The sequence below is a fragment of the Argentina silus genome (assembly GCF_951799395.1).
Source record: "Argentina silus genome assembly, chromosome: 13".
NCBI lineage: Eukaryota > Metazoa > Chordata > Actinopteri > Argentiniformes > Argentinidae > Argentina > Argentina silus.
The window spans coordinates 10,529,133-10,553,614 of record NC_139667.1 but is presented as its reverse complement, the minus strand read 5'-3'; the positions used below and the strand labels follow the sequence as shown (position 1 = coordinate 10,553,614).

The 24,482-nt window shown below is 43.9% G+C and overlaps 1 protein-coding gene across 1 annotated transcript in view; it reads right to left on the bottom strand.

Moving 5' to 3' along the window:
* Positions 1-327: 327 nt before the first annotated feature.
* The window catches only part of kiz (kizuna centrosomal protein), a 27,391-nt gene continuing 3,236 nt past the window's right edge, over positions 328-24,482 (bottom strand). Inside the window, exons 4-15 of the mRNA XM_083683695.1 lie at positions 24,272-24,358; positions 21,854-22,463; positions 21,329-21,611; positions 18,034-18,153; positions 16,970-17,134; positions 15,349-15,499; positions 12,880-12,979; positions 11,938-12,000; positions 10,311-10,421; positions 9,878-9,947; positions 2,418-2,464; positions 328-2,016 (exon numbers count right to left, since the gene is read on the bottom strand). Coding sequence (XP_083539821.1) covers positions 1,913-2,016; positions 2,418-2,464; positions 9,878-9,947; positions 10,311-10,421; positions 11,938-12,000; positions 12,880-12,979; positions 15,349-15,499; positions 16,970-17,134; positions 18,034-18,153; positions 21,329-21,611; positions 21,854-22,463; positions 24,272-24,358 — 1,911 coding nt within the window. The 3' untranslated portion in view covers positions 328-1,912. The remainder of the gene's footprint in view (positions 2,017-2,417; positions 2,465-9,877; positions 9,948-10,310; positions 10,422-11,937; positions 12,001-12,879; positions 12,980-15,348; positions 15,500-16,969; positions 17,135-18,033; positions 18,154-21,328; positions 21,612-21,853; positions 22,464-24,271; positions 24,359-24,482) is intronic.

Below are 24,482 nucleotides of genomic sequence, written 5' to 3'. Positions count from 1 at the left end.
TCCGGTTCTGAGTGGCTATCTGTGTCCATTGCAGGTCCCATGCATTAATTTGTTCACATTATTGTTCATTTCATCATCATTAATCATCAACATTGTGATACATACACGTTGTTAATTATAATCAGTCATTGACCAAAGAAACAAAATAAATAGATAATGAAAAAAGAAATGAAAAAACAGCAATTACATTGTGTTGTACCTGCCATCCCCCAACCTGTGTCCCCTAATCCTCCCTGGCCAGCCCCCACCCCATCCAAGCCAAGCTTTCCCCATCATCTCTGTCCCCCCACCTCCCCAGTCCCCACCTCCAAGCCAAGCTTTCCCCATCATCTCTGGATTAGGTGTAGGTGGTCACCTGGGTGCAATGTAGGATAGGGTTTCCATGTTTCATTGTAATCATTTAGTTTTCTATTTCATTGGGAGGTAGCTCTTTCTAGGGAGGCCATGTCGGACAATAGGTTAAGCCAGTGAGAAGCAGAGACATCAGATTTTTTTTCCAGTTCAGTAAAATTACTTTATTGGCAAGCGTAAATGCTATAAATAGAACGTGTATTATCTTTGGAAAGGGAAAGTGCAAGCTGCTTGCCATCCTCTATATAGTGTAATAAGCACAGTGAGGGGATGCTGAAATGCTGGTATTAAGGATGTCAGAGTAGGTTTAGAACATTTGTTCCAGTAGTTCTCGATAATAGGACCCAGGCAGAATGCATGGGGGAAGGTGTCTGGTTGGTTCCTTTGGCAAAATGGACACAAAGGCAATTCAACAAGTCCCATCAGAAACAGTGTTCTATTCATACAGTATCGTGGAATGTGAGTAGAATCTTGTATTGAATCAGATTTATTTGGCATTGTGCGATATTCTATGAACATTGGTGAATGTTTTTCTACAGTGCTTTATGCGTAAATTACCTTTCAGTGGCTGCTTTCCCTGCAAATACTTAAAATATAAAGTTGAAGAATTCTGCAAGTTTACTGTAATTGGTTAAATGGAATTAAAATGTCCTTTGTCGTACAGTGGATAAGTGTGGGTAATTCCCTTGTCTTTCCAATGGATGAATTCAAATGGTTTCCCTGCAATCAGAAAATCTGGATTTGTCCAAACCTTTTAAATGTCATTGTTACAGAGTACTGCTACAGTAGGCCTACCAACGTAGCAATTTCATAACAAGGCCTTTGCCAGAATGTAACCATAACAATTACCAAATAGTATTACATGCAAATAAGGCATGGCGAGGAAATCAACTCTCCAAACTGCAGTTTCTCAACTTTTAACCAGTCCAGGTGCTGTTATCATCGTACAACTTTCTTAAAATTACTGTAAAGAAATAGTTCCAATACATTCTGAGCATTTGTCAGTGGTTGTTTCCATTCTGAATTTGGAATCTGAATCAAGTACAAGGGACACATGTTGTGGTGGGAGACGGGCCACTTCAGCAGGTTCACAGGTTGTTTGGTAGCGTCCAGAGTGGCCATTGTTCTTTGTCATTTCATAGGTGATTCATATCACTACACTCAAGCATGCTACATGTCGACTACTCCAAGATGCTTGCTGCATTCAAAATGCATAATTTCCAGCCTAGTGCAAACAAATCACTTCAAAAGATCTGTTTAATCTATTTCAAGCTGTTATTATGAGTTCTAAGTGTCATTCAGATAAAGAGACTGAAGCAGGGTTAACATTAGTGTGTTTGAAAACTCTTCACGTACTTTACCCACAGCGAGAGGTACAGTATCAACTGTATTATTAGTGTTTTATGATACAGTACGCATACTGTATGATTTAGAATGTAGATCCAGAGTGTATTCTAATAAGATATGAAGAAGTTATGAAAAATAAATGGTATTAACACATTCTCCTAAAACCATATAATCATGCTGCAGGCACATTAAGACTCCCCTTAGCCAAGTAAAATCAGTCATAAAAATCGTCAAAGTCATCATTGTCCGTGGTAAAGGTTTGAGGACGCAGGGCGGCTTCGATCTCTGAGTTGCTGTCATCTGATTCTCCCCAAAAAGCTTTGAAAAGAAAAAACATGAAAACATGAAACACAACTGCCTCCTGAGTTGTGATAAATTCAGACATGGTGGTGGTGGTGGGGGGGGGGGGGGTATTCAAATGCAAATCCAAACAAGGAACGTGATATTGTCATTGTGAAACGTATACTAATTACACATGTAATATTGCTATTAGAGAAACAAACCTCTGGAATAATTGTCCATGTGCCCTCTAAACCCATCTCTGATCCAAGCATAGATGGATGGTTCATTAGCATAACACAACATCTCACACGGTTAACAATTCTGAGAGGGGGTGTGTGCGTGTGTGTGTGTGTGTGGACAATCACTTCTGTGCTATTGGTAACATAGAGAGATGGAGACACGACATTAAAACATGTGTTTATTCTTTTTTAACTCACCTTTGGACTGGATCGCAGAGTGGCCTTTTGTTTTTGTCTGTCCTTTCCTTCAAACACAAAGAATAAAACCAATTGATTGTTTTCTTGAAAATAATGGATCAACAGAGCACAATTTATGAAGAAAACTCCGCTTTTTTGATATGAAAAGCAATTCAAGTTTATGACTAAACTGAGTAATAACATTACATTACAGTACAAAATAATTGAATTTTGAATTACACAAAAGCTATCTGGGTTGCATAGTCGGTTCAAAATCATAGAGACCACCTTCAAAAGAGGGAGCAGACAGGGAGCAGAGAGAGGGAGCAGAGAGGGAGCAGAGAGGGAGCACCACACTAGCAGCATGCATGCACCAACAAATGCACAACTTGCACCAACAGATACGCCGACTCTTTACCATTACTCTTACCAAAATGTGTGTGTAGCACACGTTTTAAGGATACCCATATCTATGCTCGAGGGGAGAGATTTGCTGGCTAAGCCCGTTTTAGAGGGAGCGAGCACCAAAGGAAACTTCCTTGACTCCTGTTCTAATGGTGCTGAAGGACTTCCACGAGACCTCTCTTTATTCACAAGTGGTCCAGAGACAGGATTGCCGGGTTCCCATAGCATCAGTGATATGGCTATGTAAATGTGTGACCCTGAAAAGTCTTTGATCTGCCCCCATGCATATGCAATAAGCCCCCGTTCCACCTTTAAAGGCCTCCTCTTCAATTTACATCATCACAGGGCCTATTCAAAGCTCTACAATGTACCCCCCCCCCCCCCCCCCCATCATCTTTTCAGGTTATCGTATATCCATATGGCCGTTTGTTTGTACTTTTACAGTGAAAAGCTTTTCTTTGAGACGGGGAGGAAAAAAAATATGATACTGTGGATTGAGTTTTCTTCATACATGGTTGTGTTCTCCCACGTGTCTGTCCATTCATACACATGACCTCCTCTTTGATTGCCATCCCCACAATTACCTCTCCAAGCTCAGCCTTGGCACAGGGATATGTGTACTGTACACTGAGTATATGAATTCAATTATGCCTTTAATCCTACTGAACGCCGCTCCATCTTCCACCGTACAAAAACTATACGTTTGTTTTTGCCACACCACCCACAGTTTATAAAGAACTCCCATTTATTAACAGGGGAGAGATTGTTTTTCAATATATGCATTAAATAATGGAGCTAGCATAACCATTATCAGGGACCTTTGCATTCACATATGAATTAAGCTTCCCAGCAGATGTTGGGGTGTTGTCTATGTCTATGCCTCCAGGCAGGAGAAAGGTGTATACCTCTGGAAACCTTTGGCACTGACAGAGCGGGCAAATCAAAACAGAGCCAGTCGTGGAAAAGCAAGGTCAAAAAAGTGGAAATGGGGGACGAGGCAAGGACGCAATCACAAATAATCAGCCCATCTGTCTGCGTTTGAAAGGGCACTGAAATACTGAGAAAGGTTTTTTTCTGGCAGCTATCAGGCTTTTCAGAGACACCTTTTTCCTCAATGGTAAGGATTCAACCTTAAAAAATATGCTTTACAAAGCCAGCAACTGTATGCAAATACTTACTCACAATGCTTTAAAGAGATGCAACAGGATGTTTGTATAATTTCAGCCACTGGATCTAAAATTGGCGCTCACAAGCCAGAATCGGGTCCCTGAAGGTCAGTCTCACACGTGCTAGAATATTGAAACTTGTTACTAATAGATCTGATAGATACTAAACAGCTATACTATCGATCTATGGCATTTATTTTCGTTGGAATTGTGAAAAGGACACAAAGCTTTTTCAATGAGTATGAGTTCCAACTTGTTGTTACTACCGCGGGTCGTGAACGACAGAAGATCCTCATCCAGGAAATTTCTTTAGTGCAAATAATGCGTTACAGCTGACAATCGTGGCCTTATGGGGTAAGTGAGTGATTGATATGATGTATCATACACATATCAGGCGATAGCTCTGGATGTTTAAGAAATACAATAAATACAAATGTAATTTTACTGCCAGGTTGCTTGACTCAAGGAATTTTAGTCAGAAAAAGTTGTAATTCCACAAAAATCTATAAATACATGGTCAGGTACACTTCCTTTAATGTAGTCATTATGGGAAATGCAGCCTTCAGGGAAACTAAATTCATTCATTAGACATCTTAAAGACAGTTTCACGGAGTAGTCATTTGTTGGTCAAGGTGAGCTTCAAATGAAATGGCTTTGGTAAAATGTTGTGAAGTGGAAACAGGAATATTCCATTGCTACTGTACTTGGGGGACATCCTTGGGTATGAACAAAGGCGGAACAGCTTTGGGAAAGGACGTCTGCTGGCGTCTGATCGACTTGTTACACGCCATCATTCCTATAAAAGAGTGTAGATCACATAATCAAGTTGTCTGAGCATAACATCACATTAGTTAGCTGACGTGAACTTAAAACAATTTGGCATGAATTAAGTGCAGGCACGGTGAAGGCAGCAACAATAGAGGACATAATCAATATGGTGACTTCTTTTCTCCCGCCACAATAATGACCGTTCCAGGCAGGCAGGGAGTAAATTGGGCTATTCTTTTATATAACTTCTCCAGCATGGGAATGATCTATCAGCTGTTCCACTTCAGATGGGCACAGGGCTGATTTCAAGACTGTGCTATTACCATAGAGAACCCAGTCTGGCTTTGACCCCTCCAATCTAATATTCCATTTCCATAAACATTTATGCCAGTTCATCTTCGGCTGAGTTTCCCTTAATTGAGGCAATGATCTGAATATGTAAGACTGGGTTGGCCACTGTTTTGCAGGCTCTGACAGACAAGAGGTGAATGTAATGTGTAAAATGATGCAAATTACAGCTATTGAAATACCACCCTTTTAGAGCATCTCCTTTCTGGCTTTTGTGATTGTTGCATATTATTGTTTACCTTATGTTAGGCTTATATAGAAATTACAATAAAGGTCTGTGTGCAAGAGGACGAAACCAAATATCAAACCACAAAATCATACCTTTTCCACACATGGAGCATTCAGTGCTAGAAAACCATCATTTACACAAATGTCGAATTTCAGAATCTAGCAGAGATCTGTATAGTATGCAAGAGTTCAACAAACACGCTCAACACTTTGCCTTATAGCAGGTACTATAGCAGTACCCCATGGCCTTCCCACGGCATACATTAAAGACAAGTATCATCCTCACCTGCTTCGATTACCATACACTATCCTTTCACACTGTCATTTAAGATCAGCAGGGATTTTTTTTTTTTAAACAACCTTTTTGGATTAAAACAGTAATCTAATGTTCTACTCTAATCATGGGGACACTATAGGGTTGATTCTGCCTAAAAAAAAATACTGCTTACCTGGCATTTTATATACACTTGGCACAGCCTGGTAGAGAACGCTAGCTACCTTTATTTACACTGTCTTTTTTAAGCTCCTACCACCCACACAGAAATGCTAATAGCACAGGCACTCTACACCAGCGTTTGTCTAAAGGTAAAGGAAAAAAAGAGGGAGACCCATCACCCCATCATTCCCATCAACTCCTACTCCCTTCCCAGCTATGACCCGCAGCAAAATTGTTTAGGTCTGTTTAGACGTTTAAAACAGCCCAGGATTATACCAGGATGTAGCACTCAGGGGGGGGGGGGGGGGGGGGGGGGGCAGCTCTGTGAGGCATCCCTGGGCATCCACCATTGAAGCTTGGTGCTGTCTAACGTGTGAGTGCTCTCTGCTGGCCATGAAGGGGAACTGCAGCGATGGAAAACTGCCACTGATGCACACTCGAGCACAGACACATTCAATGATAGCTGGCAGTTTCCTTCATTGGACACAAAGCTGCCTGACAGAATATGTACTGACTGTTTAAACGATGGGAGATTTGTTTTAGTTTTTTTAATTCCCCAAATCAGATCAGTTACAGAGTAATCACAAAGATTCACAAAAAATGCATTATACTATCAATCTCTCATATCAACAACTTACTGTACCTAAAGAAATGTCCTACATTATTGCGCTATTCTTCTTCAACTTAGGAAAAACAAAACCTAATTTTGACATGAAGATTAACACAACGATATGACAAAATACTGAATGACAAACCAACTACTATATTTCTCTTACAGTATGTATGTATGTATGTATGTATGTGGTCCCTCAGTCAAGAGAAAAGTAGATGACTGAGGGAGAGAGGAACCCAGTGCAGGAGAGTGACCTCCTCTGGCAGTAGCCTCTCAATGCTCCCTGCATGTCTGTCTGTCTGTCTGTCTGTCTCTGCTGCTTTCTCTAGCCCAGCCCAAAACCCACCCCCAACCCCTCCCAGAGGGGTATGAGGAGTTTCTGCGATACTGCCAATATTTCTCTGAACGTCTGAGATCTAAAAGGGAGAGCACCACATTGTGTGTAGGGGGGTAGGTGGCAGGGACAAGGGGCTCTTTAAGGTCATTTATTTGTCAGGATGTCAGACTGAAAAAACAAAGCCGCATTTCTAGCTGTCTGTTTGGAATCTTATTTCTATGCCAACAGTACTTACCACATTTCTGTCCAATGGCTACTCTATCTGTCTCTCTTTCTTTCTCTGTCCATGCCTTTCCTACCTGCATTTTTCTCACTGCGCATCTCTCTCTCTCTTTCCCTCTCTCTCTCTCTTTCCCTCTCTCTCTCTTTCCCTCCCTCCCTCTCTCTCTCCCTCCCTGTGTGCTGTGAGAGATGCCACACACATCGCCTCCCCCTGCCACTCCTTCACAGAGGGGCCAACTTGTGATTCTGACACTTTGTGTCTGAATGATTGGGGCGCGAATGCCTGAGCACATCCTGTTGTCCAAGAGAGCGTTACAACCCACTAATTGTCAAGTCAAGGTTTTTGTCAAGCAGGGACGAGGCACCACAAAAACACTACACAGACTGACTGGAAATATCTGTTGTTGTTGTGTTTGTGTGTGTGTGTGTGTGTGTGTGTGTCTGTGTGTGTGCCCCGTGCGCGCGCGTGTGTGTGTGTGTGTGTGTGTGTGTGTGTGTGCGTACGTGTGGTGTGATGTGTGAGCATTTTTCTTTAGATCAAGACCAGGCCCAAAAAAGAAGAGGAAAAATGGAACAAAAATAAAACAAGAAAGGAGCCCCCATCTGAAATGCCTACAGTAAAAAACAGCACAATGATTCTTTGCACAAGAGGAAGCAGTGGCATGCACCCTCAGACAAAGGGGAACAAGTGGTCTTTACATGGAGTGCAGCTGCTGATTAAGACTCACTCCTTCCTGCAGTATTCCTTTCATCCCTACTCAACCACAAAGTGATTTTGCTTTACCACTCACAATGGCAGCAAAAGATTTCTAATGGATGAATCCTTAATAAACTGTTGCAGATCTGTCTGCTTTCCCTGCAATTTATAATAATACAATAAACACCACATTCTAGAACGTATCTCAGTGAAAAAACATTGTGTGGGAGAGAGAGAGAGAGAGAGAGAGAGAGAAAAACCCGGAATATGAAAGACCCCAATTCTCTCCAATGCCATAATAGTGAAATGAGCACATATAAATGTGTTAAGAGTATCTCTTTGCATCTTGTATAGACTGCATGCATTTAATCTGTAAAGCTTATTAAGGGAGAGTCATTGCTATGCAAAGCAGCACCCAGGGCTTTTCTCTTGCTTTTCAGCCCACTGCAGTGTTTGGCCAATAGGACGGGCCCCCCGCCTCTCATTCTGCATTCATAACATGCAACATTTGCACAATGTATCTCTCAAAGGCTCCTGGATAGAGGGCCTTAATACTCATGTAAACAACTGCAAACCAATTACTTAATGAATCGGACCCACACATAATGAGGAGCCATACAAAGGGCTATAAATGCATTTTTTGCACTAAAGCCTCTGCTTTAAACTACAATCCCCCTCAGCTGTAGTCTCGGCTTAACTGGCAAATCATAATTATTGTCTAAGACAACAGAGAGGGAGCCATTTTTGTATTTTTTAGTCCAGCCACCGTGCCTTTTGATGTCACTCATCAGCTCACTGACAAAATAAAGCAAATAATTAACAAGGAGGGAAGGAGAGCGAGAGAGAGAAAGAAAGAGGTGTGAGAGAGTTGTGTTTGATAGAGCGGGAGAGGGGGAGAGAAAATAAGAAGAAAGAGAAATAAGGGAAAGGAGAAAAGAGAAAGAGAAGCAGGAAGAGAGAGAAGCAGAGCATGCTGCAGTGTTATGCTTCCACTCAAGTGCAAGGCTTGCAGACCACTTGTAGAAGCAATAAAGCGCAAGAAGTGACTGTGGTAAGTGGGATGCTTAAACGCAAGATTACGGAGGGGACGGTCGGACGGACAAACCCCCCCCCCCCCCCCCCCCACACACACACACACACACACACACACAGAAGACTAGGAAGAAGCACGATAGTGACCAGCTCTTAGCAGTCCTAACAGCTCCCATGTACCCCGACGCTGCAAGAGTGTCAAGCATGCAAAACGACTCATTAGTCCGGTTTCTATCAGTTATGCACAAGGCCGGGGCTACAGTCAGTGGCTCATCAGAGCTAGGGGTGATTCTTCCCTTTTTTCCCCCTCTTGTTTTTTGATTTGTTTTATCACCTAAGCTTTGGGCTTCCCACGTGCCGTAACGACGGGGTGAGGGGGCACGATGTGAGAGGGTCTGGAGCTGAAATTGGCTCATGTTTATTAACGAGGGGCGGTCATCACCGTCGGGCTGGCACTGGCAGACATGAGCGCCTCAATAGAGGCACGGCCATTATGCCCTTCCTCCGCTAATAGGGAGGACTGGGAGAACGCGCTGGCCTGGCCGCGGAGACGCAGACTTCAGGCCCTTGTGTCAGCGTGGTGCCCGGTAATCACATGAAATCAGAGAAGATTATTCCTCATAACGTTTACCCAGCCATTACCGGGACCCAAATGGGCTCCCGGTGAAGAGGCGCTCTGAGGGCCGCGCCACAATTGCTGATTTTGATGAAGTCGCGTTGATATTCAAATGTAGGGAAAAGCCAGCGAGTGCCTGGCCAACACTGAGCTATTTACCGTTAGATGTTCTTTCCATACCACTTAGAGCTCTGATTTGAGCATCTTAAATGGGATTCGGGACAGGGCACGCTCGGAAAATGAACGGATGATGATCATTTCAACTCATACTTAACAGTCCTCCTTTTCAAAACACAGTAGTAGTCTCTACTTGACTTTGTGTGTTTGTGCACTTTAGTGCCAACCTTGAAACAGTGTGGTTTTGGGGGGGAGGGTTGATTGGCTTTGATGGTTAACTGTCTGCTTTTATTTCTTCCTGAAACATGATGAGGCCTATAAATAGTGAGAGTGAGGCTTCAGGGCTTTTGTTTTTATGCACGAGTTAATGGGTGGCGCACCCTTGATCTCATGGAAATTAACTGGGAATTATGAGAGCCATGCAAATGTACATCATCCACTTTGGTGTCTGGTGGCCTATTTCCTGACAGAGAGTGAATAACAATAATGTTCTTACCAAGGGTAAGGGTCTGGATGAGAGGAGCGCTCACCCCTCCCCATGTCCTCTTCATGGCCATCGTTTATTCCTTAGCAAACAAGACAGATCAAACCATTTGATTTGTGCATCCTATCAGGATATCATCTATGGTGTTGTGTATTCGCATTCCTGCTAATATAATGAACGCTCATTTCTATTAACCCTACTAACCCTAACCCTAACTAACTACGGAAGATTAGAGAAAAGTCTAAAAGTACAATACATGAAACCATAAGAATAAGAACAAACTCTAAAGAAACACTTGAAACACTTGAAATGCAGCAGTTGATCGCTTTCTTCCTTCAGTACAGATTCTATTCTTTATGGGATGGGGAAACATATGGCCAGTGTTGACCAGTGGTGAGGGCACAGTGGCTGACTGACTGGCTGGCTGGAGAAATGGTGGTGGTACCTGACAGACCCTCCTCCTCCTCCTCCTCCTCCTCCTCCTCCTCCTCCTCCTCGGGGCTCTGTGGCCTCTGCTGCGTAGCAGATTGTTTAAGCAGCTGATATGCTTTTGTCTCTGTAAAAAAAAAAAAAAAAGAAAAAAAACCGCACGCACACACACACACAAAAAAACAACACAAAATGCCCCAGTCAAATATTTGCTCAAGACCCAGGTTTCCAACTTTCAGAGGCTCTCTGTTTGATGAGACAACACGCTCGCTTCGGTGGCTGAGTCTTTGGGACTTGCGATGAACAGAGTGGGTGACAACACGACACGGGCCGGCTAAGCTGTTGATTTAAGCCGTGCGCATACACGGGCGAAGGGGAGCAACAGTTTCCACGAGACAATAATCACCCACTAACATTATCTCTGCATCGGGTTGGCAGGCTCCCCATACTCAGGAAAAGGCTTTGATTGGTTTTCTTTTTACAATCCTAACCACTTCCATATACAGTGGAGTAGGTATGGTGTTTGAAAACGACACATACCCAGTGGTAAAACATCTATAGGGCTGCTGTGGATACTAAATGGCCAGTGTTGGTCATCGTGATAATGATGATGATGATGCCGCCAACTTGGTAAGTAACAGAAATAGCATGATCTGGTTGTGAGTACAGAGATTGAGGTTTCACATCACAGCAGGCTATTGGTAGGAAAGAGTACTTTGAGCCCGGGGTCAGGGTTAGGTTATTTTCTTAAGATGAAACTACAGTAGGCCCCATGCCCAATTTAAAATGACAATTAAATCTAAGCATCCACCCGTTGTGCTTGGTTTGCCTACAGCCCTATAGGCTATGTGGCTCAACTAAAACAAATGCATTTCACATATGCTATATTGCACACGTGTTTAACTCATTAAGTTTCAGTTCCGCGACAGTGTGTGGCAAGAGAGACAGACATCACTCGCTGTGTGTGTGAGTTTCTCAGCGGTGGCTCAAGCCACGTTCCATGGAACTAAGACTACAAATAGCTCTGGCTTTTTTCCTGCTTTTGATTAGTTGCAATTTGCACAAAAAAAAAAAAGGACTCTGGATTTTGTTGGGCCTGGCACCTGAGGGATGCTCCCACATGAAAAGCTCAGTGTGAAATCCGATGGCATTTCGAAGTGTAATAACGGGATGGTTTTCCATTTCTAAGGTCTCTGCTGGGGGGGGGGGGGGGGCGGTGGGGCCGGTGGGCCGCTTTCAGGATACCTTCACATCTCCCCCTCTTTTCAAGTCTCTGCTTCTGCACAGCATTGTTTAGAAGATAATGAGAACCGATGACAGATCTTTTTTTTTTTTTTTTTCGCCAACACCCCGGCGTCCAGACAATTAAAGCGCCCGCATTAATGTGGCGTCGGCCAGAGAATGATGCCTATCGGCCCCAGCGTCGCGCCGATCAGTGGCTGAAAACATGCACTGTTTCTCCCAGATAATTAGACGGGCCCAGCACAGCTCTTCAGGTGGGACTTTGACCCCCAGATTCACCTTGATCATCCTGCCACAGCCATCCATTTAAAAGAGCCTATTATGGTTCTGTTTGTGGGGACCAAAAACAAACGGAGCACCGAGAAACTGTGAATGCGAGGCTCGGCGCGCTGCCTTTTTACCTCTAATAGGAATACTTTCCACAAGGCTTTCCTCCTGGCTGTCCTCTTCACCACTTTGTACTCCTGTAAGAAAAGGGAAGCCCACAGTGAAGCTGGGAAGCAGGGGGAAGGCCAGGGCTGGGGGGATTGTAGGGAGGGGGGTTCTTTTGTCTGAATAGAGAGCCCTATGAAGGCTGTGTCTGCGAGGGATTCATCTTTTTTTTTTTTTTAAACAAGGGTATGGTGAAAGTGAGTTCTTTCATAGAGGAGAAGTTTCATTTTTGGGGGCTGTGATTGCTCATACTTAACAGAATTAAATGGCAGTGCACTAAAAATACTCATATCCTCTCTGTCTCTCTACTTCTGATTTGAAATAGCGGAGGTCTGAAAACACAGGCATCATTGGACGGTGTCATCCTCACATCTTCCCTCATCACTCTGAGCCTTGAGGGTGGTGCGTAGTTGTGTCTCTAAAACGGTAGCCTCGCTCTCTGGTTCAATTTTGCCGTGGATGAAAAGTGGTTTATGCTCTGCTTTCTGCTCCGTCTACCTCTCATACGCTTGCTTCCTGTCCTGTCTTACCAAACTTAAAAGCAGCCTAAAAAGCCGTTGCCTGTTTTATTTTTGTCTCCTCGCTATGTAATAAACAAGAAAAACAACATATTCCTTCATGGCCCTGAACTAAAAGGTTTGTATTAACACTATGCGACGTCATGTGTGTAGATAGAATTGTGGCTGAACACATAATGAACGTACAGTACTCTCTCTTACGTGGATTCACTACCATGGCCTTGACAGTGATGTAGCACTAAAGGCTGACTACATTTGCTGGCACAAGAGTCATATATAGAAACAGATACTGCTCACATAGGTGTGTGTGTGTGTGTGTGTGTGTGTGTGTGTGTGTGTGTGTGTGTGTGTGTGTGTGTGTGTAGGGGAGAGAGGGGGGGGGGGATTAATGACCTTGTGTCCCGGGAGCTGCTCTGGCTGGTCGGACCTCGGCGCCGTCGTCAAGGAGTGAGATAAGGCCGCAGGACAGAAGTGTCCTCAGCAGCACTTTGGCCTGCAAGCACAGCAAATTAAAACCACACTCTAATTGCTCCCACATTGTGAAGGGAGCGCCAAATTGAACTCCTACCGATTAAGCAAGTCATTTACCCAGGCCCTGGCTGAGATACAGAGCAGCACACATACATTCCAAAATGTGACCAAAATGTTGAAATAAATCAATCCATCAATAAAATAAACGACCACAGTTCTCTCTCGTTTAACAAAAATTAAATCATTTCTCTCTCTCTCTCTCTCTCGCTCTTTCTTTCTTTCTCCCCTCCCTCCCTCCCTCCCTCCCTCTCACTCCTCTCATCCATGAGATGAGACGAGCGCCTATAGAATGCAATCATCCTGGCGCTAACGTGCAACACGTAACGATATCACCACTTGGCTGAGAGGACTGAGACAAACGGCTCTCTTTCCTTCCTCTCCACTCATTTATCTCCGGGAGCGATGAGGATACACAATTAAGAGGAGCTGTTCCGTGTGATGAGGAGAAGGAGGGAGGAGGGAGGAGGCAGGAGGAGGAGGAGGAGGGAGATGCCACACACCGATTTCCCTTTTTCACCGTATCAAACCCAGCCATCGTCATCTGAGAGATAGTGCCTCCTCTCTCTTCTGCCTTCAAAGCCAGCCTCTCAGCTTCAGATGGCTGTTTGCAACTTTTTAATGAGCACTAATATGAAGGGGATGATCAGGAGGATTTCCGCACGGACAAACTTTAAGTGCGTCTACAATACGAGTTGTTATCAGCGGGTCACATTAGGGGAGACTGGCAGTGTGTACGTGCTTTCATATCCTTAAGACGGGTACAAACCACCAGCGCCAATCTGATCTGTCCCTCTTACAGTGGTATTCCACGTGGTCTCACAATCCAAAATGTCTTGATCTGTGTTTCTGATATCTTTCTCTTTTTCTTTTTTCCCCCCAAAGTTTAGTCAAATGTACCACGGAGTGGAGGGCACAGGCAAACCACTGCATTTCCAATATCAATGAATGCAACTCTTGGTACTTGAATATTCAAAGGGTCTCTTTGAGTGAGCATGCGAGCTGCAGGCTCCTGTTTGCCACTGAGTGGTGTGGCTGTGTGGCAAGGCGTGAATGGAAATGCTGTTTGCTCTCGTGTATGAGAGCGAAGGAGAATGAGCTGTTGTGTGTGTGTGTGTGTGTGTGTGTGTGTGTGTGTGTGAGAGAGAGAGAGAGAGTGAGCGAGAGAGAGACAGAGAAAGAGAGAGGGCAGTTGTGTGGTGTGTGAGCGTGCGCGTGCGTGTGAGTGTGTGTGTGTGTGTGTATGAGTGTGCATGTGTCTGTGTCTGTGTGTGTGTGTGTGTGTGTGTGTGTGTGTGTGTGTGTGTGTGTGTGTGCATGTGCATGTGTATGTGTCTGTGTGTGTATGTGTGCGTATGTGTGTGTGTGAGAGAGAGAAAGAGAGAGGTTTACACTCAAGCTCTTCCTGGTGCACTTGGACACGATGATCGGGATAGCGGCAGCTCTCTTCCCTTTGTCAGTTCATATTTTCAAGAGCCTCTACAGCCTCTCTCAGCCTCTACAGCCTCTACAGCCTCTCTACAGCCTCTATAACCTCTCTACCGCCTCTACAGCCTCTATAACCTCTCTACAGCCTCTCTCAGCCTCTATAGCCTCTACAGCCTCGACAGACTCTCTCTACAGTCTCTCTCAGCCTCTACAGCCTCTCTCAGCCTCTCTACAGCCTCTCTCGCCTGTGCCAGGGACATCGCAACAACCTCTCCCTGCCACAAGAACCATCGCTCAAACACTAGCAGGCCTTTTCAGGAAATTGAACAGAAATAAGTTACAAAAAAAAAAACACACAAAATAAATACCCTTCCCCTTTGTTGATACGGGTGAATATATCCAGTACACTTCATCAAATGTTCCAATGCGACAGCGTCCGACAGGTCACCGCAGGGGTGTAAAAAAAACAACAACCAAACAACAACAAACAAAGCCACCGAGAGACGACGGAGGAAGATGAGTTACAACGAGGGTCCTCACTGTTGGCATCATCTTTCAGCGGACACCAGGCGTGTGAATATTCACTGGCATTTCATGCCCCAGTTTAATTGGGCAGAGTCTCCCTTTGGTCCAGGCCACCGTGTGGAGTCATCTGATGAGTAGGCAAGTATCTCACACCGGAGACAAAGAGGGCCCAGAGTAACATCACCTTTTTACCACTGATATTCAAAACAACGGCACCCATCTTTGATAGAAATAGAACAAATCCCAGGTCATGTTATCTTATCTTTTTTTTTGGTATATTATGTAAAAAAAAATATATATATACGAAAAAACCCAAAAGGGTAGCACTCCTCTGTATCTAAAGTATGTTAGTGTGTGTGTTGTGTGGGGTGCTTTAGCTACCTTCTGGCTGTAGGAGGCGTGTTGCTCCAGCAGCAGAGGGGAGAACAGCTGGACGAGGCGCTCGGTGCTGAGGACATGGTGGTCCTTGAGCAGAAGGGCGTGCTTGAACCAGCGATCCCACAGCTGAGCGGCGTCAGGGGGGAGGCTGGAGCTGGAGGGAGACACACACACATGCAACAGCACAGGAGGGTGAGAAAGACAGTCTGCATATGTACAGCAAGGCCATTACAAGCAAAATATGCAGTCTTTCTAGAGAGAGAGAGAGAGAGAGAGAGAGAGAGAGAGAGAGGAGCATGTCATGTTGAGGACAATTCATTCAATGGCTGAGATTTGTAAAAGTTGACTTAGGAGTAGTGTACAGTATGGATGTTTTTTAAAAACTGTTTATTTGCACAGATACCTTTAAGATACCTTTACTGTGAGCACTTCACAAACATGATCCATGTTTTATGATAAAAAAATAAAAAAATAAATCCATAAATAACAAAAGAAACACGGTGCATCCCAAAAAGGTGGAATCATAGTATAACATTGCAAAACAAACAATTCACTTATTTGAAAAGAGTGAATTGAAGTTCACCGAGAGGCAAACAAGCTCTCTAAGTACAGGCTACACAGGAACCAATGAGCACCCACACAGAAAACGAGAGTATAAATGACTCATCTTGAGATGAGTTATATTTTCCTCAATACACGCCAGCAGAAAAGGTCTGAAATCAATGGAGTATTGAGGCAAAGCAAAGCTTCGGTTCAAGGTAGATGTCATTGTCAAAGGAAATGAAAGTCAAAAGATAGGGCATTTCATTTGCTCATGACATTCACACACATAGTGCTACCGCTGGAGGTTAGCCAAATGACCTTTACATTTGTGGACGGTGGAGACATGTTCACGGTCATTCGATTACAATCTCACAGAGTGTTCCAAATGTGCTTCCCCCCCCCCCCTCCCCTCTCCTTGTACTCCAGCCCAACTGACAAGAAAACACAGAGGAATTAGTCTGCTCTTTGTCTGAAAAGTGGAATTCATCTTTAACATATTGGGAGTGCTGACATCGGTCTATTCAACTCTGTCACTCGTAGAGAGCTCTGATACCTCTGCACTGAATTACTCTATTATAGACCGCATTTTATTTCAGGACTTGACAATGTCTCCGTCTTCACGCGCACTCGGGCCTGATTTCGCAGTTAGCAAACCCAACCTGGAGGGACACTGACACCTGAGCAATTGAAGGGTTTTAGAACGTTGTGGAGGCACGACTTCCCCACTGGTGTCTGTAGAGCACATCTCTGCCATCTTTTCCCCCCAAAAAATAATTCCAAAGTAAACGGTGGTAAACAAAGTAAACAAAAGCACTAAACGTAGGAAAACAGTGCTAATAGAACTGAATAACACCAAGGGAGCGAGGATCAACGATTGGCTCAATATCATGAGAGGTCTCAATGTCAGAGGGTCAAAACATTGCCGATCAGCATCACCTGCAGATCATTTCACGGTCTCACCTGACGCAGGCTTCATGAAAGCTTCAATCGAACGCCTTGTATGACTGATGACCCAACATTCAGAAACGCTGACATCAAAAAGCCTTTTCTTCTGGTGGTGGTGGCTTCACAGAGACCTTACCTTATTTTCCTGGGCTCGGCGGTGGAGCAGTGAGCGCTAACTATCTCTTCGGGTAACAGGCATCCCTTTGACGTGCTCCATGACAACCTCTGAAGCTGATGAAGGACGACTGCTCCACATGCTCCAAGGTCCTCTCCATTCAAGGCTGCCCCGGCGTTACAAAGGCTGCCAGATATATAGAGCAGAGTGAGCCATCCCCATGGAGCCTGGGGCTCAGCCCCGCAGGTCAGGGGTATGGAGCACGGCAAGCAACTGTTCCAAGCTCTCCCTGTCTTTCTCTCACTCACACACACTCACACTCACACACACACACACACACACACACACACACACACACACACACACACACACACACACACACACGTACCCACACGTACCCACACGTACACAAACACATACATGCACAAAAAACGCGCCCACGCACCTACGGATGCACAGATACAGACAAGCAGGCAGGCAGGCAGGCAGGCAGGCAGACAGGCAGACACACACACACACACACACACACACACACACAAACACACACACACACATATATAAACCACCCAGTAAACATATGCTAAAGGCCACAGCAGGAATCACCACTCCCCGTCTAACTAGATGGCATCATGTAGCACTTTTATGTTTGCCTTCATGATGAAGGCCATAATTGGGAAAGACTTTGAAACTTTTTCCCTCTCCACAGCCATTCAATGACAAACACTTCTTGATAAGACTTTTCCAATTATTTTAGTCTTCTTAATTCTCTAGAAAACAGACTTGGGAAAGTGGTCCGCTTTCAAATTAAAAAAAGCCATTGAATTTCCCTGACTCCAAATTGCCGGGACCATAATTCTGCTGCGAAGTGTGGTTACTATGACAATCCAGTGTGTTTCAAAAACCCTCAGAAACCAAGATGTGTTGCAAGAGTGTTGTTGGTGCCAAGTGATGACACTTAATTTTAAGTAAGAGCCCTTGGCGACAGGATAATACATTTTCCTCTAGATCCATGAATGCTACAGTAGATGATGATGAAACTAATTGTAGGTGAACTTGGGCAAACACGAATGGCAGACACAGCCTACCTGATCAGTTCACTGCGTTTTCTATCACTAGCTGATGAATCCTTGTACAGATTTGTTTCTTCTCCGTGGAGCCGACCTTCAATGTTCCCCAGAAGATTAAAGAAGCCTTCCATTGAGAGCCTGAAAGAACATTACATTACAAATTAAACTAGAGCAGAGACATAAAAAGGCAGACTGCTTTGATGGATATATGGGTTAACTGATTTTTCCAGGTCATTTCATTTCTCCCGGGTCTTCAAGATTTAATGGAGGGGTCTGGGTGCTATGGTAGTATTTGTATGAACTGGGCCTTCAACCTGTCAATTCAATATCTCTTGGTGCTGATGTGAATAGCAGGTAGCAGAAAAGCAGATAAATAGTTTTAAAAGCAAGGGATGACTCCAATGTAAACTAACTAACTGTAGGAGTAATAAAATAATAATCCATAAAAAAAGAAAATATGATTGATAATTTCTAAATTACTCAGATGGTAAACAACACGTGTACAACAAAAAAACTAAAATCACATTTAAAAAAAAACATGAAATCAAAAAGACCAGTTACACACACACACACACAAACACACACACACACACACACACACACACACACACACACACACACACACACACACACACACACACACACACACACAAAAACAGACCAACCTCCCAACAAGAAAAAGCCCAAGATGATTTCTTTCTTTTGGGGTAGAGATTTACACTTTAATTTGGTCATGTGATTGTGAGGCTGTAAAATGAGAGATGGATGCCTAATGCATGTGGATTTTGGGAATCCATCTCTTTCTTGAGCATTAAGCTCTGGGTGGCCCTCATTGAATTCCCCAGAAAAGCCCGGCCCCGAGATCCTGAGCCCCCCAAACATAAAAGGGGCAAAAAGAATTTATGACAATCTATAATGGGCTGCCAGGTTAGGGGTCAGCAAACAATTGCTCCTTCTCTTTTGCAGGTTGTTTCCTGGTAACATCCTGATTAAGCTGGCAGCTTGAATTATATCCATGACATTCTGTAGTGCACAATCCATCTGCGCTAAGTCCTCTTCAATGCGGCTGAAGTAGCATGGGCAAAAGCTCAGCCTTTTTTTCTCACCCCGTCAGCGTGGGCCTTGAAATAGTCATCATCTTTCTCTCCACTTTATTTGTCAGTGCTCTTCAAAAGGAGACCTTTCACAAAAAAAAAGAAAAAACACAAATTTGTTGTGTGCAGACCCCTCTCCGGTATTGTTGTCAGGGGTCCGTTGACAGGTCTCCAACCTCACTTTGGGTGTGTGTGTGTGTGTGTGTGTGTGTGTGTGTGGATGTGTTGTTAGCAGGGAGACAGAGGTCAGCCTCTTGGTAGTGATATTACACTGTTACCGTGTGCGGTGGAGGTTTCCCACATGGAATGGTCTGACATGAGTGATTGGTGTCAGGTCAGCATTTCACTCTACACAATGGGATGGTGAAATACTGTCCTAGCACGCCTGGTGGAGCCGTCAACTATTAGTCTGTGTACAATAAATCTACACTAATCAGCACAATAATACAATCGTCGTCCTTCCATTTTAAAGGAATGCCTATTTTGTTGCTAAGATATCCGTGGTGCCTATCCAACATCATATTGTAACAACTGCAGTAATAGTCGCAACAGGTCTAGTTCATGGACCGAACAATAAGCAAAGAAAGGATGATATTGGTAGCATGTATGCCATCCTTGTTTGAAAGCACATAATGAGGCCATTAGCACTGAAGAAACCTCCGGATGTTTCCGTGCTATACGCTCCCTCAGTCCAGTGGAAGGATATATAACCAGATAATGGTTTAATAGAATTGCAGAGGCTTGTGTTCCTTGCCAGTGAGCTGAATGGGAAAAGTGAAACCCTAACCTTGACAGTGAGTGAGGACTCAAAGTGCTGGTCACTGGATGCTCTGAGCTTCACATCAAAGCCTTGGTTTTCTCCACATACACAGGGCCCCCCCCCCCCCCCCCCCACACACACACACACACACACACACACACACACACACATGCACACACTCACGCGCACACACTCGCACACACCCGCCTCCATGTAGTTCCTCTAGAGGTCATGGTATAACACTAAAGCAGACAGAAACCATCTTACACACACAAACATCCATTCTAGTCTCTGGGGAATGTAATTCTATGTCAGCCCTGTTGTCACGGATACCATGCAATTGAAAGGTTGGTGAGAAAAAAAAAGGAAAAAAAAGAAAAAGGATAGCCATTGAAAATGCATAAGACGGTGAAAAATATCTTAATCTATCACTAGCTAAAGATCTTAATGTTGAATGTCTTGGAAAATACATAACTTGAACAACTGATTGTTGTTCTGAACTGCTAGTACAAAATACTACTTCCACTCAGCAATTAGCCTACACAATACTGTCCTTCCCTGCAGCCATATTTAACCTATGGTGAACATCGCAAAAGCAGAATCCCTGACATTTTGCAGTCCATTTAGGAAAGATAAGCCACCCGCAACCAAAAAGATGAACATTTGTGAGTGTCCCCAGAAAGATGACCTCAGATCCACCGCCTATACAGGGACATTTTAAGTAAACAGTTAAAGGTTATTACAAGCTAACTACATGCCATGCTTTGGGATGACTTAGGCCTCTATCTGAGGAGAACATAGGTCTGGGGGGACACAAATGCCCAATCCATCCCAAACGATCCTTAAACTCAGAGGACACCAAGCGCTGGATTTTGTTGGGTCTAAAGTGCTGTCCACATGCTCACCCCTCCAGAACACTCTATGGCGCCCCACACTTCCTCCTCCACTAGGACTTCCTGAGGTCTCTCAAGCAGAAAATTGCTCCGTTATGGCATTATCTTGGATTATGGCAATAATGTTTGCCACGGGTCCTGAGCTCTCCCTATAAGGTGTGTTTGTCACTGCTGCTGCTGAGCTGCACTGAGTGCAGTCGCGTGGAGCGAGAAAAAAACTCCCACCATCCTCTCTGTCAGGGGCAGATGTGGCAGCGAGGACTGTGTTGTGCTTTTCACCAGCTCCCCCCAGTGCAGCCTACTTATTATCAACGGGCCCAGTTCAGCTTGGCCACTCTTGGAACATCCCCCATGCAGCTCACGTGATTTCCAGTAGGTGAGAGTGCAGCACTTCACTTAGACCATGTTGTCATAAATAAGGGGCAACAGAACACACACCCTGAGGTGAGGTGTAGACCAATGGAAAATAATTAGAAAAATGACAAGCGGCACAATCTTCTCTCATTTCAGTGACATTTATTCGACCAACATCTCTGCGTAATGTAATATACATAACTCATACATACCTCTCCGATGGTGTTTCTGGAGACGTGGTTTGATTGGACTCTGCCGTGTCAAGTGACGCTTGACTGTGTACGCTGGTGCTGCGGAGGTCACTCCCCCTGGGCGTGGTGCTCCTCTCTAGTTGGCCTGGCGGGCTGTCAGTCTTTCTGACGCGGGCGTCGAGCCGGACCACACCCTCAGGCAGCTCCACCAGGTCCGACTCAGTCAGAGAGATGGAGAGGTCACTGCCACTGGTCACTGACAGGTCTACACTGGAACTGGGTAGACTGACACTCTCACATGTCTCTGAAAACACATGCAGAACAGGTTATTTCAATCTCTGTGTGTTTAAAAAAAGAAAAAAAGAAAAAAAGAAAATAGAATATAAAGCAGGAATACATAAAAAAATAAATGAATACATAAAACTTTGAAAAGCAAATATTTCTATCGAACTGCTCCGGCAATGAATCAGTCCTGTTTTTTTAACAACACAGAAACCACAGTATCGACTGAGGTGCCACATTTTTTCTAGGAATAAGATCACCAACCCGGCACTTCTTGAGATTCTTTTCCCAATTCAGCTTCACGTGCTGACCCCTGAGGCCCTCTCTCCATGTCTTCCATTATGAGCTCCTGATGGGCAGACCCTCTAAACTGAGAGTGTTCTGCAGGTGAATTCCTGTCACACACAGGGCCGGTGCTGCTCGGAGATGGAGTATTCTTCTCAGGCCTCCTCAAGGTCACTTTGGGTGAAGCCGGTTGTTCATCACCTCCAAAAGGCACGCCGGCTCCGGCTGTTAAGGCACGAACAGATGGAACCACCGCCGCCGTCCTTTCATGTTTGTCACTCAAATTACAGCCGTCGGGGGAATCGTTTGAGCCTGAAATGTCATCTGATAAACGCGCTCTGCTGTCGGCGCCGAGCTCTCCGGAAACTTTGGAGTCCTTCAAAAGGCCACTTTGCGGGCGTTCGGAGGAGCGCGAGCGGTGATTGGGCGAACGATGCGATGCTCGGCGTAAGTGTACACTTGTGGTGGCATCTTCAGCCACGGACCCTCTGGAGGTCTGGCGACCCATGAATATGGCAGCGGGTTGGTAAAAACCTGAGGCCAGGTGGGAGAGGGATGCATCCTGGGAATCGCCATATGAAGCATCTCCCTGAAAAATAAAATAAAATACACACATGTACACTGTATATTCTACACACAGGAACATTTATGGTAAATCAATTCAATGTCAACTCATTAAAAGCTTATTAAAACAAGTCTTGAATATGATCTAGGGAGACAAGGGTATTTTGTAGCTAATTCCAATTAAAGTAACAATTTACTACTACTTGACATCATTATTCTCAAATGAAATCGTCAAGAGCACTAAGATTCTTCTAGTCACAAGCCCCCATTTTAATTTGGAGCAATGGGAATAACGATGACTATGGCATTTCAACTATTCAAATTGTAAATAATTATAATAACACATGAAGCACCATTAACAATGAGGTTAGACAAGGACACCCTTCAATCTCAAGCAGCAAAGATTTCTATTTCATCCTGGATTCATGTTGGTCTTAAATGTCTGTGCTTTTGTAATTCTGTGTATTCTCCTGAAATGCAAGAGTAGTAAATAGGGTTTCCTAAATAACTTCAACTCTAGAGTGTTTAAAAGCATCACTCTTTTCGGTTAAAAATGTTGGCAGTTTATTTGGGTCAAGGTCAGAGTTATTTTCAAACCGTCTTTCAGAAGAATGTTGCACGATCAATGTTTTAACTTTTAATCGTATTAGCAATCCTTTGCACCAGTTGTGATTCATGTCTGCAATAGCACAGAGGAGGGGGGGGGGCTAAAAAACCTTCCTCCAAACATAATAACAAAAAGCATGGCTTCTGTTTCTTTTCTGATAAGAGTCTTAAATACCAAACAGTTAGCTGCTTAATAACATTCACTGTAAACCATGCAGCCTGCCCAGCAGATCCACAAAGTAGGTAAAAAAGAGGAAAAGTTAATTTCTTGGCTGAGTGATTCCATCGGTAGCTGCAGGGCAAAGTAGAAAGTGTTTCACTAAAGTAGCAATTGATTCTTCTATCAATCTGCGGCACGCGCGTGCTCTTCCAAGGAATGTATTAAATATGAAAATCATATCCCGTTATCATCTGTCTCCAGCTTTCAGCCCGGTAAGCTTCCCTTAATGAATGCTGCAGCCTGAGGGACATGCACACTGCCAGCAATGGCTTGTATGCATAATGGAGTGACGGTACCATTTTGCTCATTACAATATCGCCAAGCTGAGGGGGGTTTTGCACACAGTCACAAGTGACTGCTCTAGACAGCATGCTCCAAGTTATTATGAGATGTCTTAGACATTTCATCTAAAAGAGCTTTAACTGCTTTAAGTGAAGGGAGAAGCAGCTATGGGCTTGAACTACATCGCTTGTACAGATGCACCAGCTAGGATTAGACACCTGCGCTATTGCAGATACACAGTTTAAATGTATACTCCTCTACAGATTTGCTCTGCATACTTTTCTTTGTTGGTCCAGACCTAAAAACACAGTTTGAGAGAGTCAAGATTTGCATTATCCTTGTAGTCCAATGAATTGCTATTCATATTTTGTAACCTGGGTTACAAAAAAAGAGAGATTTGTCACTGGGAGACCATTTCAGTTATTTTGTTATTGCACAATATACACACAAGGTATGCATTTGTTGTTGTTTTTTTATTGATAAACCACATAAATATTGCAGGTCACCACTGTGTCAATAAAACAACCATAAGAAGCATCTGTAGTAGAGAGCCCTTGACTGTCAACACAGTGAGACTGGTACAAGGAAACATGGATAGAAATGTTGAATTTGCTGCAACAGCTCTACTCTATTAATGATGAGTAAACATATTTTGTACGCTTGTCTGTATTATTGGGATAGAATTTTTTATTTGTTTCCGTGTATAATTTTGTTGTTGTTGTTACCTTGTCTGCTTCAAACTTGTCTGTTAACAGCTCTTCTTTCTTTTTCCTCGCTAACATGAATGTGGAAATTCGATTCAAGCACTCCGTCTGTGAATCAGGGGGAAGAAAAGAACATTTCATTTTAAAAAAAATGAAGCATCATTCTAATAATTACCAATCACATTCCCACCGCACTGTAACTCAATGCATCAATGTTGAATAATACACACAA